The 16,864-nt window shown below is 46.9% G+C and overlaps 1 protein-coding gene across 2 annotated transcripts in view; it reads right to left on the reverse strand.

Annotated features, from left to right (window-relative positions):
- The window catches only part of DLG5 (discs large MAGUK scaffold protein 5), a 201,713-nt gene that overhangs the window by 31,012 nt on the left and 153,837 nt on the right, over positions 1–16,864 (reverse strand). For both annotated transcript variants that reach the window (XM_045024440.1, XM_045024441.1), the window contains 4 exons: positions 5,897–6,035; positions 2,974–3,118; positions 1,462–1,583; positions 733–822 (listed from right to left, as the gene is read on the reverse strand). In XM_045024440.1, the coding sequence (XP_044880375.1) occupies positions 733–822; positions 1,462–1,583; positions 2,974–3,118; positions 5,897–6,035 (496 nt within the window). The remainder of the gene's footprint in view (positions 1–732; positions 823–1,461; positions 1,584–2,973; positions 3,119–5,896; positions 6,036–16,864) is intronic.

Raw genomic sequence — 16,864 nt, forward strand, 5'->3', positions numbered from 1 at the left:
AGAGTACAGTAACATAACATATGACCCATATATGTCCAATTAAAGCATCTTTAATTTTTAATTAAGGATACAGAATACTCAAAGCAATAATGTCAGTCAAGAACTTTCAAGCAATTTACAGACTGAACTCTACTTGTGTAAAATATTCTCTGAAAAATTAAAAAAATCTGTTCTGCTGTACAGTTCATATTGTTTGCTGAAAATAATTTGTACTATTCTATATATTTCCAATCATTAAAAAAATATTTGTAAGATGTTTAAGTTCTCTGATGAAGAATGCTTCATATAAGAAAATTAATTAATATGGAAAATCCTTTAAACTTTAAATTCATATCCTGGTTAGAAAGACTTCAATTTGCCAAAGAATACAGTGTTTTAGAGCTAACAAAATTATGCATACACCTTTTATGGAGTCATTTCACCACTATTGTAAAATTAGGAAATGACTTCATATGGGATTAGAACTCTTACAGAGTGCTGTGTTGACACATGGTATTTTATCAGGAGACTTGTGATAACTGATGTTTTCAGAGAAGCTCCAGCTCCTGGAATCAAGGGCTTTCATTTGGAAAAGTAAAAAGGAACTTTCTACTCCTTGTAGTTATGAGAAAATCCTTGAAAAAATAATTTTAAAATCCTATGATTTTTAAAACAATCTTTTGGGGACTGGACTCGTGAATTTTTAATGCTGGGGTCGGCAACAAATAAAATGTTAAGAAAAGAAGATTTTACCCCTGTCGGAGCCAATGATGGACCTTGGATACCTTGGGGTTAAAGGGATCTTAATTCTTTCCGTCCTGTACTGCAAGTTGCTGGAAGAACCTATTTTATAACAAGAAAATATCACAATTTATGACACATGTAAATGCAAACAGGTAACACACATTTAGGCTCTGATTCTAAAGACAAGCTAAATGATCTCTATGTGGGTGCAAGAGTCCAGTTCTCCCAGCAGAACCAAGGCTTACCAAAAAAATCCCTTTATAATCCCACTTTCATGGCTGGCAAACTGCCTAGTTCAAACAGCTAGTACAGCTATGGCATTGCTTAAATGTACCCACTACTGAGTGCTACAAAACGACTGAGCTATCTAATACTTGTTTGGGCACCAAAGAGCTCTTTAAAATGTTTTTTGGCCAATTTACATGACTGAGATATAAGATATGTCCTGATCACCTGTGATCATTGAACTTCCACTGGCACATTCACACTCAGCTGTGACGTACTAAGGAGAGGCAGACAGGTTGTAAAAGGGGTTTCATCCAAATCTTCTCAGTGAGGAGAATGGAAGCTTAAATTGTAAGAGCCAGGAACTTGAAGCAAGGAAAAATAATGGGCCCTTAAGGTTCTGACAGCTATGAAGGATCCCTGAAAGATGCTTTTAGTAGGGTGGCATTTTCTCTGCTTTGTCTTAGATGTAAACAGAGTACTTTGCACGAATGAATTTGAAATGTTAATTACCAAGTCTTGCACTGGATGGTAATGAATTTGAACCATGTGATGCTCTTGTCCGTGAATTTTCAGAATAATCACTGGAGTGTTTGTGACTTAGGTCCAAACTCAGGCGACCTTGGTGCTGAGCACTGCATCAAAACCAAAGTAGGTTATAGCATCTTCAAAAAAACCCAATCTCTTCAAAACTAACATTACCCCAGCCAACCAGGGAACAGGAAGAAACCCAACCCCGTTGAGCAGTGAAAGATACCTGAAAAGTGTATCTACAGTAGCACATTGTAGCTCAGTGCCATTGCTACTTTGCTTTAATTCTCTAATACTATTTGGACAGCAATTTAATCCATTAACTTCACTGCAATACATCCTTAAAATCGCTGAGCCATAGACAGCTGTATTCTACTAAGTATTTCATAAGAAGCACATTGAAGCACAATAAAGATACTTTATTATTCAGTCCCAGAGAAAACATTTTGTTTTGAGAAGATATTTGTACAAGCCAGTCCCAGACAATACATACATAAGACTTCCTGACATAACACTGAATAAATTTTTGCCAATGTGACTGTCAGCTACCTAGCATATTACTGTACACCACATAGACTGCACTCTCCAAAAATTGTTCTTGAGACTGAGTTATGTATATTATGAGAAACATATCTGTTCTTCATGAAATATGCTAATAGATTATTACTTAGTTGGAAGTCACAGTTCAGTGATCATATATCAGATTCTTATATAGACGGTGCACTGACTCACAGTTCAACAGAAATCATTTCTATGGGCTTTAATTCAGCTCCCTAAGCTTTCTACAGAATATGTACTTCATGACAAATTCAATCTTTTTCTAGTAAGCTTCTGGGTACAATTTTAAAAATTTGCAAAATATATACTAATATAACCTATTCATGAACAAGATCTTGGTTTAATAATTAAAGTAGGGAAGCAGGAATTGGGTTTGATCTCTGACATTACCAATGAGAGCATAGTTGGGCCCCAAAAAATCCACAATAACTTAATAAATTTGCTCAATTGTCATTTATTGTCTTCAATCATAGGTAGGGTTCAAAATTTCAAAGCCATTTAACTATGGAAATTCCAAATGGATCAAAGAGTTGAGCCAGTGGGAGACAACAAAACATCAGTCAACGTTTCAGATCAGGGTAAGTTTTTAATTACCTTTAACTCAAAGAGCTGGCTGAATTTTCTACAGACTTTGCAGTCACTTTCTCCTTTACTTTCAAAGTAAATCATTTTCAGGCAAAAGTGTCCAAGCCAAAGTTGCAAGGCTTTCTCAGGGAAGGCCATAGTAACATTACATGGGAAGAAGTCACTGCCTTTACATCATGTTTGTAAAGTGCTTTGAGATTCTCGGATAAAAGGTGCAACAGAACTATTATTTTACATTATGCTGCACTAGTATAGTGTTCGCCTCTGTGCACAGCAAGAAGCAGCTTTCTCTTATTGATTTTATGTATAAATATATTAAAGATCTAAGGTTGTGAAGCTCTGAGTATATACCTGGGATGCAGATGCTGATGGCAGATTTGGCTGGCAACAGACGGGCAATTGTTGGTGTGAACTCTGTGGCTCCAAGCAGTATAAACTGGATTTCTCATGACAGCAGTTACTGCAGGACATGGTGCTAAACTTCTTGGTACAGTACCTATTTTAAAGTGGACAAAATATATGGTATGAGGCATATTCAAGATGCTGGCATAAAGTCATCTGCCTGTAACATTTATGCAAATCACTAATAAAATGGGAAGCTGAATACCTAGCTCCAAGGCTCAAACCATTATTCAGACTGTTTTATTGAACAGTTCAAAGTCTACTTGCCCACCAAAAAGATGTCCTCTCCTGTCTCAAAGTCATGATAGTGTCAAACATGTAACTGAAATAGTTCCATACTTCTAGCTGAATAATAATTAGAGAGCGCTCCAATTTTAGTGTGGTGCACAAAAAAACTGATCGCGGCTACAATTGTTCTTTTTCCTCTTCAGTGGGCTCATGCACTTCCAACTTCTGTAGTGTCCTATGACCTTAGACTATAACAATTCACAACTCCATGAAACTGATATTTATACGTGAATCTCATTATTTAGGGTTTTTATTTAAGTACACTCATACTTTACTATCAAACAAAATGTTGTTCAACAACAGTTTTGGTATTGTAGTTCACAGTTGCAGAAACATTTTGAAAGACAAAGAATTAATATTTACTGTCAGATATACTTTGATGAGGTTTGTTCTATAATTAAGGGCACTATTATATAAAAATAAGGAAATAGCTTTTTTAGTTAAAATACTTTCCAATAAAGTTGCAGTTATTAATTAATAATAATTTTATTATTGCATTTTACAATACTTCGGATGAGAGATGCTATGTGGATTAAGAACTCTCAGTTTTACTAATCCTGATTAAATAATATCCTCATTTACAGGTGGGTAATTTGAGGCACAGAGGCTGAGTTTTCTGCTGTCAGCCAGTAATTTAGTGACCATCAGGATGATAACCAAGGAGGCACTAACAAGAACTGTGAACAATATTCAAATTAAACTTCATGCCTATTTGAGCTGGACCTTGGCTTTGAGAATTGCTGAATGGACATACTTCAGACCCTGCTCACTAAACTCAGGCAAATACATATTGGTATCTCTGGGATCCTCTATGCTAGTTCAAATGCAAACCATACTAAACCAGTATTTTGAAAGACACCGGGAAAAGATTCCTACCTACCAGTGGCCAGGTGGATGCTCCCACTGGCCACCATATCAGCCAGTACCTCTACATCAATTCTACAGTGTGGTTTTTGTTACTGTTGTTTTTTAAAAGGGTAGGCAATGAAGCTCAAATGGCTGCTTTGTAAACTTCTCCTGCGAGAAAATGCTCATTTTTGCTAGTGATCTCACACAGTTGTCTCACACTGCCTTTTTAGCAACCAAAGCAAACTTCTCGGGTGTGCAGTTTCAATCTGATTGGAGAAGGCAGACAGTATTTACATTACAATTGCACCCAGAGGCCCCAGTGGGGTAGGCACATAAGAGCCTTGAAGATCTTACAGTGTAATTTGTCAGATAAAAGGGTGAGAGGCAAAAGAGGCACAGAAATGACTTGCTCAAGGCTACACAGCAATTTAGTGGCAATGTAGCAGGGTGGTCACCCCGCTCATGCCCTGAAGGGCTTAAAACAACCCTGGGAGAGGGTTGGGGCGGGGGGAAAGCTAGGCTGATTGGGGGAAGCAGCCATAGTGGGGCCATACCCCAATCAGGCTGGCCCTATAGGAGGGCTGAAGGCCAGAGACTAGAAGACACACACTCTCTCTCTAGCTTCAGAGGGAGAAAGACCTGGCTGCATGGGAGCTGAGAAGGGTACCTAGGGTGGAGCAGTGCTGGGGAAGGGCAGAGGGAGCTGGGGAGCTCCAACCTAGCAAAACCCCAGGCTGCAGGCCTAGTTAAAGGCCTACAAACAGGTACTGGGGCTGCAGAGGGGCAGCCCAGAGCTAGGCAAAGGCAGCAGGTCCTAACCCCCTTGCCGATGATGAGTGGTTTACAGACTTCAGTCTGCCCCAGGGAGCGGGGGCTAGATGATGACTGGCAGTAGCCACTGAGGCAAGGTGGGGATAGAGGGTTGGGGGTCCCCTGGGAGGGGAGACCCAGAGACAGTGGGTTGCTGCTGGGGGCAGAACCCTGAAGTAGAAGGGAACCGGGGTTTGGGAGGGACACGGGGGGCAGTGGCAGGTGAGACATCAGCCTGCAGAGGGCGCTCCTGGCTGGAAAGAGCTAATTCCTGAGACAGCCAGCAGGAGCCGCCGCGCCAGTGAGTCGTCACCCCGCCACAGGCAGTGACAGAATTAGAATCCAGATCTATTTATGCCCACTCCAGTGCCCTATCCATGAGACTACGCTGCCTCTCCACTTAGCATGAAGACCTTTCCCGAGATCCTTGTGAAGCATGAATAACCTTTCTGAGTCTCTAAATTCATGAGTTCTCTCCAAATAAATTCCCAGGTCTCTGGTTATGTCTGAACAGCGCAACTTGAATCTTTTGTGATCTTTGGTGTATAGCACCCACTACAATGAAATGCAGCTTGATGGGATGGCAAGACAGACAGCAATGCCCAAGGGACTGTCTGTGATTCCATGGTAAGACTGTTGTAGTGCTTTAGGAGTTCAGTAGGTTGGTGAAATCTAATTAAAGAACATACCACCAATTTGGGGTGTCTGCTTTTTGATACTCTGCCCTGAGGTTGGCACTCATGGTTGTGAACCACTCCAGACAGTGTGACAATCATAATGGTCACTTCTGGCCTTCACATCTACGAACTGAATTCTACTTTGAACACAAAATGAGTAAGTCTAGCTTGCTGTCAGAACATTAAAATTGAGGAAAATTTATCACCATGACATTACAGACATTACCATTCAGGTCAACCTCACTAACCTGCTGACATGGCTCCCGTGTACAAGGAGGAAGAGACAAAACCATCACTGTGCCTAGTGGAACGTTTTGGTGAATACGGCGGCCACTCCTGGAGCTCCGGAGAGAGATGCTCTTCACTGGCTGGAGTGTATTTCTGTACCTGTAAGCAAAGTGCAGAATTCAATCTGCAACTAATCCAAAAAGCTTTGTATAAACTGGTACAAAAATAACTTCCTGGCTATCACTTGATGTTGATTATTATGCTTTGATCCCACCACTTTACTGATATCACTGTTCTTCCATGTTGTCTTCATCTTCAAGCTCCTCTCTCCCTACATCTCAGCTCTCATTCTCTCCCATAGGACTCTCCCAATCCATTACCTATGGCCCTCCAGTCCCTCTTGTGGACTTCCTATATACTATGCCCACTGTCCTCCTCATGCTTTCTTCCCCCTTTATGGCCCTGATTCAGCAAGGTACTTAGGCATGTGAGTTAACTTTGAGCATGTCAACAGGCCCAGTGACTTCAAGGGCTTTCTCAGTTGCTTAAAAGTTATGCACCCGGCAAATTATCTTGCTGAATCTACGTTGGAACTCACTCCCTCTTCATGCATGCAAAATGTCTACCCTTCTATTCAAATTCTTTCTTAAAACACATTGGTCCCACATGTTTTCAACAATAAACCCCTCCAAAAACAGATGTTAAAAACAAATTCTACACCCCCGCCCCCAGCCATTAGAGCACATGGCTGCCTAAAACAAGACTGGCTGCTGGGCCTGAAGGTGTAGCACTCGGTCTCAGCTTTCAGGTGCAGGTGGAGCAAGTTCTCTTCTGGCTGCTTTAACAGGTAAGCTGAAAGAGCTGGTTTGGGCTGTAGATACACATTTCTACGTTGTCTGCTTTACACAGAGTGAACAGGCAGGGGTGAGTGAGGAAACCTGATGTGCACTGAGATTTCGTTGGCCAAGAATGTCAGTGAGTGTAGGCAGCTGCAAGCACCGTTTTTTTTTTTTAAATGCATAGCCCTCATAATGCTATTTTCAAGGTAAAAGCAGTACAGCATAAAAAAACATGATATTAAAAACATAATATACAGAATATGAATCACTAAAGGCTTCTCAGATTTCTTCATGTGACAGGAAAGTTGTGTTACATAGTGAGAGAGATTTAACACCACACACAGGCACGCATTCTTACTACCATGCCCTCCTTGCTGCATCAGCAGCAGACATGACTGTTACCCAACCATGAGAAAAGCCATTTGTTCATCTCTCATTTTCCCCCCCTCAGTTTTATTTAATTAAAATTATCTAATACACTCAATCACCTTGATTCCTAGGCACATTCCACAATAAAAAGCACAACAACAAATATACCCATAAACTGTGCCACATTGCACATCCTGTATATTTTTGACATAAATTTAACATTAATAGATTCACATTTACATGTAGGGCAAGACTGTGTCTTTCAACCTGAATAAGGGGTAGTGCCTAACCTGCACCAGCCTCAACCTAAGAGTAGCTCCAGAAGACACTGTTCTTGGTGACACTCCTTTGCTCACAATGCCTCCGTTGCTCCTTGGCGTATACCAGCTGATGGGTTCCAAGGCTCTGTCCACTTGTGGGGAAGTAGCAGACACACAGCATCTGCACAGCTACCTAGTTCAATCCAGTCCACAGCTACCTAGTCCAATCTAGCTATCAGAATAGAAAAACATCCTCTGCACTATGGCTATTATTAGCATTACTATAAAGAACAGGACATTTTCATTTCTGATTTTAAGTGTATAAATATGGAACTTTAATGTAATTTTCTGTATTTTAAATATCTTCATTTTCCACCACTAACCCTTCTCAAAGGGCCCAATATTAGCTTAAGTACAGCCTCTGCAATTATTTTAGCTATGATAGTGCATAAAAGTCACTCTTGTGAATGTCACTCTTTTAAAAAGACACTACACAAACCCAATTTTAAACCCTGCTCTGAACAGCTCAATTTACAAAACACTCCAGAGAGAAATGTGTGCACTCTTGCATCTCCAAGCCTGAAACCCTCTCACATGGGCATTACTCATTCAACATGTTGATGCATCAACCACCTTAAAGAACAAGTTGCAAAATTATGCTGTGTTTTCATTATCTGAAAAATATTTGTTGGGGGTGCAGAAACTATAAATCTCTATCTATATGGTAACTCCAAGACCCCTTGGAAAGTATTACTAACCAATACTGACATATCCTGACAAGGTTCACCTGTTCCTATCTTGATTGGTAACAAAGGTACAGTGGAGTCGCATCTTACACAGGGGATAGGTTCTAAAGTCAGCGCGTAAGGCGAAAATCGCATATAGTCAAAATTACCCTTGAAAATCCCTTAAATCACCCATAAAGTACAGTATACTGTACATGGTTTTGCGTACAGTATACAACCCTGTACAGTAATATGTATAAATGTATACAGTAATATACAGTACATATGAGTACATATGCAAAATATAATTTCACAGTATTGTATTTTTAATTACAAGGGGTCGTCAGGGCTTGATGTCGATCCAGGAGACGGAGGTGACGGAGAGCTTGGGTGACGGAGAGCGAGTCGTAGATGAAGTGGTTGGCTCTGGTTCAGCTTGAGAAGTTGATTGCATAGGCTAATCTGCTGCTGGTTGTTTTTCCTTGAAAAACATGGTGATCGGCAACTGTCGCTGTTGTCTCTTGAGCTGCTCAAACATTTCTTGAAACGGTCTCAAATCATCCATAATACTACGTGTGATTTTGAGGCTTTGTTCCATAGAGGGATCATATTTAGAAGTTAAATCATTCAAGTGTTTCGCTGCTTGGAATACTTCAGCAAATTTATGAAGATTCCAACTTGCTGGCTCTTCCTGTCCATCGTCATCATCTTCATCTTCTGTAGACGATTTTATCGGTTCCTCTAACTCTTCATTAGTCATTGTTTCTCTATGGCTCTCAATCAATTCTTCAATTTCTTCCTCAAGGATGTTGACGAAGCCGTCACCACCCACTTGCCTGGCCACCTGAACAATGTGTTTCACTTCTTTGTCAATGGTCGGGAAACACTTAAAATCATTCACACATTTTTTCCATAGGTTTCACCAACATGCATTGACTGTTTCAGGCTTGATTGCATTCATTGCCTGTTTAATATAAGTGATGCAATCGGCAATATTGAAGGACTTCCAACACTCCATCACATTAAGATTGGGATCAGCATCCTTAGTGCTACGTATCCATGAGAACATAAGCCTCGTGTATATGGCCTTGAAACAGTAAATCACGCCTTGGTCGAGAGGTTGGAGGATGGAGGTGGTATTGGTGGGGGGGGGAGAAGACTACTTCAACGTCGTTATGTGCAAACCGGAGTGCTGCAGGGTGGCCAGGAGCATTGTCTATGATCAGCAGCAATTTAAAGTCAAGTCCTTTCTCTTTGAGGTACCGCTTGACCTCCGGAATGAAACTCTTGTGGAACCAATGCAGAAATAATGCTGCCGTCACCCAAACCTTTTTATTTGATTGCCAGAACACAGGCAGGAGATTTTTGTTATTGCATTTTAGGGTATGGGGCATTGCTGCCCTGTAGAGCAAGCCCGGCTTTATTAAATGCCCAGCCGCATTGCCACAAAACAACACAGTCACACGATCTTTAGCTGCTTTGAAGCCAGCGGCTTGTCTTTCTGATTTCAAAATGTAAGTGCGGCTGGGCATTTTTTCCCAGAAGAGCCCAGTCTTGTCAGCATAAAAACTTGTTCCGGAAGATAGCCCTTTTCTTCTATGATTTTCTTTGATTGTTCAGGGTAGGCTTTTGCTGCCTCTTCATTGGCAGATGCAGCTTCACCAGTAGTCTGCACATTTTTGAGGTTGAAGTGGTTCCTAAAACTGTTAAGCCAACCTTGGCTGGCTTTGAATTCCTTCTCATCAGAAGGCTGTCCCCTCTTTTCTCGCAACGTGTTGCCATCAATAGGCACACGTTTACGGTTCATGTCCTCCAGCCATAAGTTTAATGCCTTTTCAGTCTTCACTAAAGTCTAATCACATATCTGGCTCATCACCTTAGTAGTTATTGGAGCACTTGATGCCACCGCTTGACGAATTTCTCTCTCTTGAATCTTGATGGCACAGATGCTAGATTCATTGCGGACATATTTATGCGCCATGTTTGAGACCGACATACCATCTCTCAATAAGTCCAACACAGGCAGTTTTTCCTCCAGCATTGGAATAGATCACTGTTTCTTTGGTTGAGTACCAGATGAAGTAGTTGGCTTGCGTTTAGGGGCCATGGTGTACGAAAAATACGCACCTTTAAACACTAGAATCACACTCAGCACGGTGAGATGCTCACATGATGAGAGGCATGTGGGAACTGAGACCAACTGAGGGAACAGCAGATTCACATCTCCCATCTCATGCTCACTCCGGGGTATACGCTCACTGAATGGAATGGTGGGTGAAATTGCCTGCGCTATTTACAGGTATCTTGTTTTTCTTTTTTTTTGCCGAGCGCATATAGTTGGATTTGCGTAAAGGACAGTTTCCTGTTCTGTAACTGGCATTCTTCAAGATGTGTTGCTCATGTCTATTCCACAGTAGGTGTGCGTGCTCACCATGTGCACCGGTGCCAGAAGTTTTTCCCTCAGCAGTAGCTGTAGGGGGAGCGCTGCTGCGACTCCTGGTGTAGCACCTCTATAGCACACTATAAGGGGAGCCGCGTGCTCCCCCCACCCTCAGGTCCTTCTTGCTGGACCAACTCCGACAGAGACGAAGGAGGGTGGGATGTGGAATAGACATAAGCAACACATCTCAAAGAACGCCAGTTACAGAACAGGTAACTGTCCTTTCTTCTTCGAGTGATTGCTCATGTGTATTCCACAGTAGGTGATTGCAAGCTATGTCTGATGGAGGAGGGTAGGAGTTCACAAATTCCCTGGCTGAAGCATAGCTCTACTGAAACCAACGTCATCCCTGGCGTGGGAGACGATCGCATAGTGCAACGTGAATGTGTGTACTGAGGACCAGGTAGCGGCTCTACAGATGTCCCGGATAGGAACATGGGCCACAAAGGCCACTGACGAGGCCTGAGCTCTTGTTGAGTGAGACATCATGATAGGTGGTGCAGGAACCTCTGCTAGGTCGTAGCATGTGTGGATGCACAATGTAATCCACCGGGAAAGCCTCTGGGTGGAGATCAGTTGACTCTTCATGCACTCGGCTGAAGCAACAAAGAGTTGCGAAGACCTGAGGAATGGCTTAGTCTGATCCAGATAAAAAGCCAGTGCTCTGCACACATCAAGCGTATGGAGGCGATGTTCCTCATTAGAGGCATGAGGTCTGGGGCAGAGGATAGACAGGAAGATGTCCTGGCCCATGTGAAAAGCGGAGATCACCTTAGGGAGGAATGCTGGGTGTGGATGGAGCTGAACCTTGTCCTTGTGAAAAACTGTGTAAGGGGGGTTGCAGGTCAGGGCCCTGATCTCCAAGACCCACCAGGCTGATGTGATGGCCATGAGGAAGGCTACCTTCCATGAAAGGTGAGACCATGAGCATCTGGCCAGGGGTTTGAATGGGGGCCCCGTGAGGTGGGATAACACCAAATTTAGATCCCATTGAGGAACAGGGGTTCTAGCATAAGGAAAGCACCGGTCTAGCCCTTTGAGGAAATGCCTGGTCATGGCATAGGAGAAAACTGAGCAGCCCTGGACCAGCGGATGGAACGCCAAAATAGCCACCAGGTGCACCCTGATGGAGGAAGGGGCCAGGCCTTGAGTTCTAGGATGAAGAAGGCACTCGAGGATAAGTTGGAGTGGGGCAGACATTGGGGAAGTACCCCGCTCGCCCGCCCACCTGGAGAACCTGGACCACTTCACCAGGTAGGCTTGGTGTGTGGATGGTTTTCTACTTTCGAGACGGCCATGTCTGACCCCTTCCGAACATCTTCTCTCCTCTGCCTCTAGCCACTGATCAGCCATGCTGTCAAATGGAGGGTGGCCAGATTGGAGTGGAGGAGGTGGCCCTGGTCCTGGTAGAGTAGGTCCAGGTGGAGCAGCAATGGCCACGGAGGGGTCACAAGCAAGCCCAGGAGGGTCCCATACCAATGTTGCTAGGACCAAGCTGAGGCAATCAGGAGGACGCGTGCCTTGTCCGTTTTTACTTTCTCCAGGACCTTGCCAATGAGGGGAAACAGCGGAAAGGTGTAGAGGAGTTGACCCAACCATGACAGGAGGAAGGCATCTGGAACAGAACCTGTGGCAACGGTGGTTCTGTCGGGTCGCAAACAGGTCTACTTGGGGAGTGCCCCACGCTCGGAAGAACTGGTGAGTGACCTCCGAGTGGAGCGACCACTCATGTTGGGAGGAGAAAACCCTGTTTAAGCGATCAGCCTGTGTGTTGTTGATGCCTGGCAGGTGGAAAGCCTTCAGGGTGATGTTGTGGGCTATACAGAACTCCCAGAGGCTGAGGGCTTCCCGGCAGAGGGCCGAGGACCTCGCCCCACATTGCCTGTTGAGGTAAAACATCGCAGTGGTGTTGTCCGTGAGTACTCTGACCACCTTGCCGCGCAGCTGTGAGCTGAACGCCACACAGGCTAAGCGTATCGCCCTGAGGTCCCTGACGTTTATGTGAAGGGACAGCTCCAAGGCCGACCACGTCCCTTGGGTCTGTGAGTTCCCTATGTGGGCCCCCCAGCCCAGGTCCGACGCATTGGACACTAGGTCCAGTGACGGGGTCGGGTCCCGGAAGGGAATTCCCTGGAGCATATTGGCAGGGCAGGACCACCATGGTAGCATGGCAATCACCTGCGCCGGTACCGAGAGGACCATGTCCAGTTTGTCCCAGGCCTGGGAGAACTCTGAGGCCAACCAGAGTTGGAGGGGCCTCATCCGAAGCCTGGCGTGGTGGACCACGTACATGAACGCTGCCATGTGGCCCAGGAGCTGCAGGCATGCCCTGGCCATGGTGACAGGGAAATCCGTGACCGAGGCTATAAGCCCCTTCAGGGTCTGGAACCTGTCCAGGGGAAGGGAGGCTGTGGCCTTGGAGGCATCCAGGAGAGCGCCTATGAATTCTATGCGCTGCACCAGAACCAATGTCGACTTGGCCTCGGTTGGCACACATAGCCAAGAGCAGGTCCACATGGTTCTGTACCTGGGACCATGAGCTGCCCTTGAGCAGCCAGTCGTCGAGGTAGGGGAATATCTGTACCCCTTGGCGTCTGAGGTAGGCCGCCACTACCGCCATACACTTTGTGAATACCCTGGGTGTGGTGGACAGGCCAAACGGAAGGACCGTAAATTGGTAGTGGTCCTGTCCCACCAGGAAACAAATGAAGTGTCTGTGCCCCTCGAATATATCAATATGGAAGTATGCGTCCTGAAGGTCCAGGGCCGCATACCAATCGCCAGGGTCCAGAGTGGCTATGATACGTGCCAGAGAGACCATACATAACTGGCATTTTGCCATGAACCGATGAGGTCTCGCAGATCCAGGATGGCCTGAGACCCCTTTCGCCTTCCGGATCAGGAAGTAACAAGAGTAAAACCCTTTCCCCCGGAACTCTCACGGAACCTTCTCCACAGCTCCCAAGCTGAGGAGCTGACCCACTTCCTGCTGTAGCAGGGATAAATGTGACGGATCCCCCTTGCTGTCTGAGGGTGGGGGTGAGACAAATTGTAGCGTGTAACTCTGGGAAATGGTGTTGAGGACCCATTGGTCCAATGATTTTCGGGACCATTCCGCAAGAAACGCACACAAGTAGTTGCTGAAGGCAAACTTTATTGGTAGGAGGGTCCTCTTGGGGGTCACCGGGGTACCCTCATGCAACTAGTCAAAACCGCCTCTTGCCCTGCTGCTTGCCCCTGGAGGGCCCAGGCTGCTGGGCAGAGGAAGGCTGCCTCTGAGGTCACCTATTTTGGGTCTTGGACCGCTTGTAGGCGGGCTCATATCTCGGCTGGGGCACAGGGACGGAGGCTTGTGTCTTAGGCTTTTCCTTGGGAGGAACGTAGAGCCCGAGGCTTTGAAGGGTAGTATGTGAGTCCTTCATGACATGGAGCCTCATGTCTGTTTGTTCTGCAAACAGGTCCTTGCCGTCAAAGGGAAGATCCTGCATCACAGACTGCGCCTCTGCGGAGAGCCCAGACAGCAGTAGCCATGATGCCCTGCACATTGACATGGCCGAGGCCATGGACTGAGCAGCTGTGTCAGCTGCATCCGATGCCACCTGCAGAGCAGCCTTTGAGGTAGCAGCGCCCTCCTCCACCAGCCCCTTAAAATCTTTCCTTTCACGTTCCAGGAGGGAGGGCTTGAATTTCGGCAATGACCCCCACAAGTTAAACTCATAATGACTGAGGAGGGCCTGGTGGTTGGCCACCCGGAGCTGGAAGCTGGCAGATGAATAAAGCTTCCTGCCAAACGAGTCCAGTCTTTTAGAGTCCTTATTTTTGGGTGTGGGTCCTGGTTGACCCTGTCTTTCCCTATGATTTACAGACTCTACCATTAGGGAGTTGGGGGTCAGGTGGGCATAAAGGTATTCGTGCCCTTTCGTGAGCATGAAGTATTTGCACTCTGCCTTTTTCGATATGCGGGCGAGGGAGGCCGATGTTTGCCATAGGGCACTGGAGATGTTGGCCACCCCTTCGTGCAGTAGGAGGGCCACTCTGCCCGGTACCGAGGATGATAGCACGTTAAACAGCGTGTCTGAGGGTCCCTCCATCTCCTCTGCTTGGAGTTGGAGACGATGCTACTTGCTTTAGTAGCTCCTGATGAGCCCTGAAGTCCACCTGCGGTGCGGAGGGAGGTGGGGCTGCAATTTTGTCATCTGGTGGTCGAACTTCTCGTGCGGTGCTGAGGATCCATGACCCGCTGATCTATCCCTCGGAAGTCTGGATAGTGTGGCTGAAGGAGCCTCCGATGCCCCTGCTACTGACTGAGGGCCTTGCTGTGCGTGTACAGGGGGCCAGGGGGTCCACTGGCACCACTGGCCTTGCCACAGGGGCCCTTGCCATTGACTCTGGTGCAGCACTGGCACCATCAGCTGGTCGGGTTGGCCCAGTTGAGTCGTAGGGTGCTGCGTGGAGGTCGAGGTCGGGGTTACCAATGACCTATAGGTGCCGTGGGAGTGGTAGTACCGAGAGCGATGTCTGCCATGGGATCAGGACTCCGATGTCGATGAACAGTGCTGCCTCGAGCTGCTACTCCTCGAGACACTTCGACGCCTGGATCTGTGATGACGGGGAGCTGGCGATCTCCGCCGGGAGCCATGGGCACGGTGCCTCGAGGCGAGAGAGATGGAGGGTGACCGGCAATGGCGCCCGTGTCGGGAGTGGCTTCCGTAGCTCTGTTGGGAATGGGAGCGTCTACGGCGTCTGCGCCTGTCCCGCCGATACTCTGTACTCAGTGTGAAGCGGTGCTTGGAACTCCGCTCTGACGGTACCCGACCAGACAACCTGTTGGGCGACGAAAGCGGAGGCTGGAGGCTGTGTCCTGACAGGACACTGAGCGGCGAGCGGGCCCGAGAGCGAACCCCTGACCAGGATCTGCGTTGGGTTGGTGTCGACTGTCGAGAGCCCAGCGGCAGCTTGCCTCTAGAGCGGGGTCCGGGTGCACTCATGATGTCTTTGGCTGCTTGCAGGACTGCTGGTGTTGAAGGAATGCGGACGTCCGGAGAGGCCTGAGTCGACGCAACTGGGCTGCTCCGCTCAACCTGAGTCAGAGCTCTAGAGCCCGGGGGGGAGGGGGGGGGGCTGGGACTGGGACTGCCCAACACAGGTCTAGCCGCACCCCTTGCTTTCTCTCAACGCCTCTGAGAGGACGGCGCCTTTCTCTGCTTCTTGGATGGGGAACGGTGCCGGCCACCGTAAGGTGCTGGGAGATCGCTGAACACCGAAGACGAAGTGCCCGGTGCTGATTCCGCTCGGCGCAACGGGGTTGGGGCCAGTGCTGACTCCATGAGAAGGGCCCGAAGACTAATGTCCCTCTCTTTTTTAGTTCTGGGTTTAAAGGACCTGCAGATCTTACAGCGGTCGCTGATATGAGATTCGCCCAAGCAGCGGAGACAGTTGGCGTGCGGGTCACTTCTAGGCACTGAATGACTCGCACAATTTAAATCCTGGGGCCCGGGGCATGCCCTGGCCCAAACACTAACTAACAAAGCTGAAACTTTATTGAACTAACACGGGTACTACTAACAACTAAACGAGTTCTGGGATGAGCTGCAACAAAGCTGGAGCAAGTAGTTTCGATGCACTGTCACTGGCGGCAAGAAGGAACTGAGGGTGGGTGGGGGAGCGCACGGCTCCCCTGATAGCATGCTATAGAGGCGCCACTCCAGGGGTTGCAGCAGCGCTCCCCCTATGCTGAGGGGAAAACTTCTGGCACCGGTGCACGTGGCGAGCACGCACACCTACTGTGGTATACACATGAGCAAGCACTCGAAGAAGTTAAATACGTGTATGATGAGACTCACCTGTATTGGTTTTCTATCCAGAAAATGCCCATGTCACAAATGAGAGCCCTTTAAATTTCTTGTACAGTAACTCCTCACTTAAAGTCATCCCGGTTAACGTTGTTTCATTGCTGATCAATTAGGGAACATGCTCATTTAAAGTTGTGCAATGCTCCCGTCTAATGTTGTTTTCAAGCCACCTGCTTTGTCCACTGCTTGCAGGAAGAACAGTCTGTTGCAGCTAGCTGGTGGGGGCTTGTAACCAAGGTGGACCGGCAGCCCCCTCATCAGCTCCCCGCTCCGTTAAGTTCCCCATGCTGCAGCTGCCCAGCAGGCTATCAATCCGCAGTTCGGCTGTCCCTCCCTCCACTGCCAAGAGCTGCTCCTGCCCTCTGCCTTGGAGCTGATCCCAGAGACTCCTGCTTGCTATGCATGGGGGGAAAGGGGGAGGCAAGTGTCAGGGTGTCCCCTACCTCCCCTGCTCCTGCACTCCACTTACCCCTTCTCCATATAGAGCAGGGAGGGGACACGGA

Source organism: Mauremys mutica, chromosome 7 (assembly GCF_020497125.1).
Source record: "Mauremys mutica isolate MM-2020 ecotype Southern chromosome 7, ASM2049712v1, whole genome shotgun sequence".
NCBI classification, from domain to species: Eukaryota; Metazoa; Chordata; order Testudines; family Geoemydidae; genus Mauremys; species Mauremys mutica.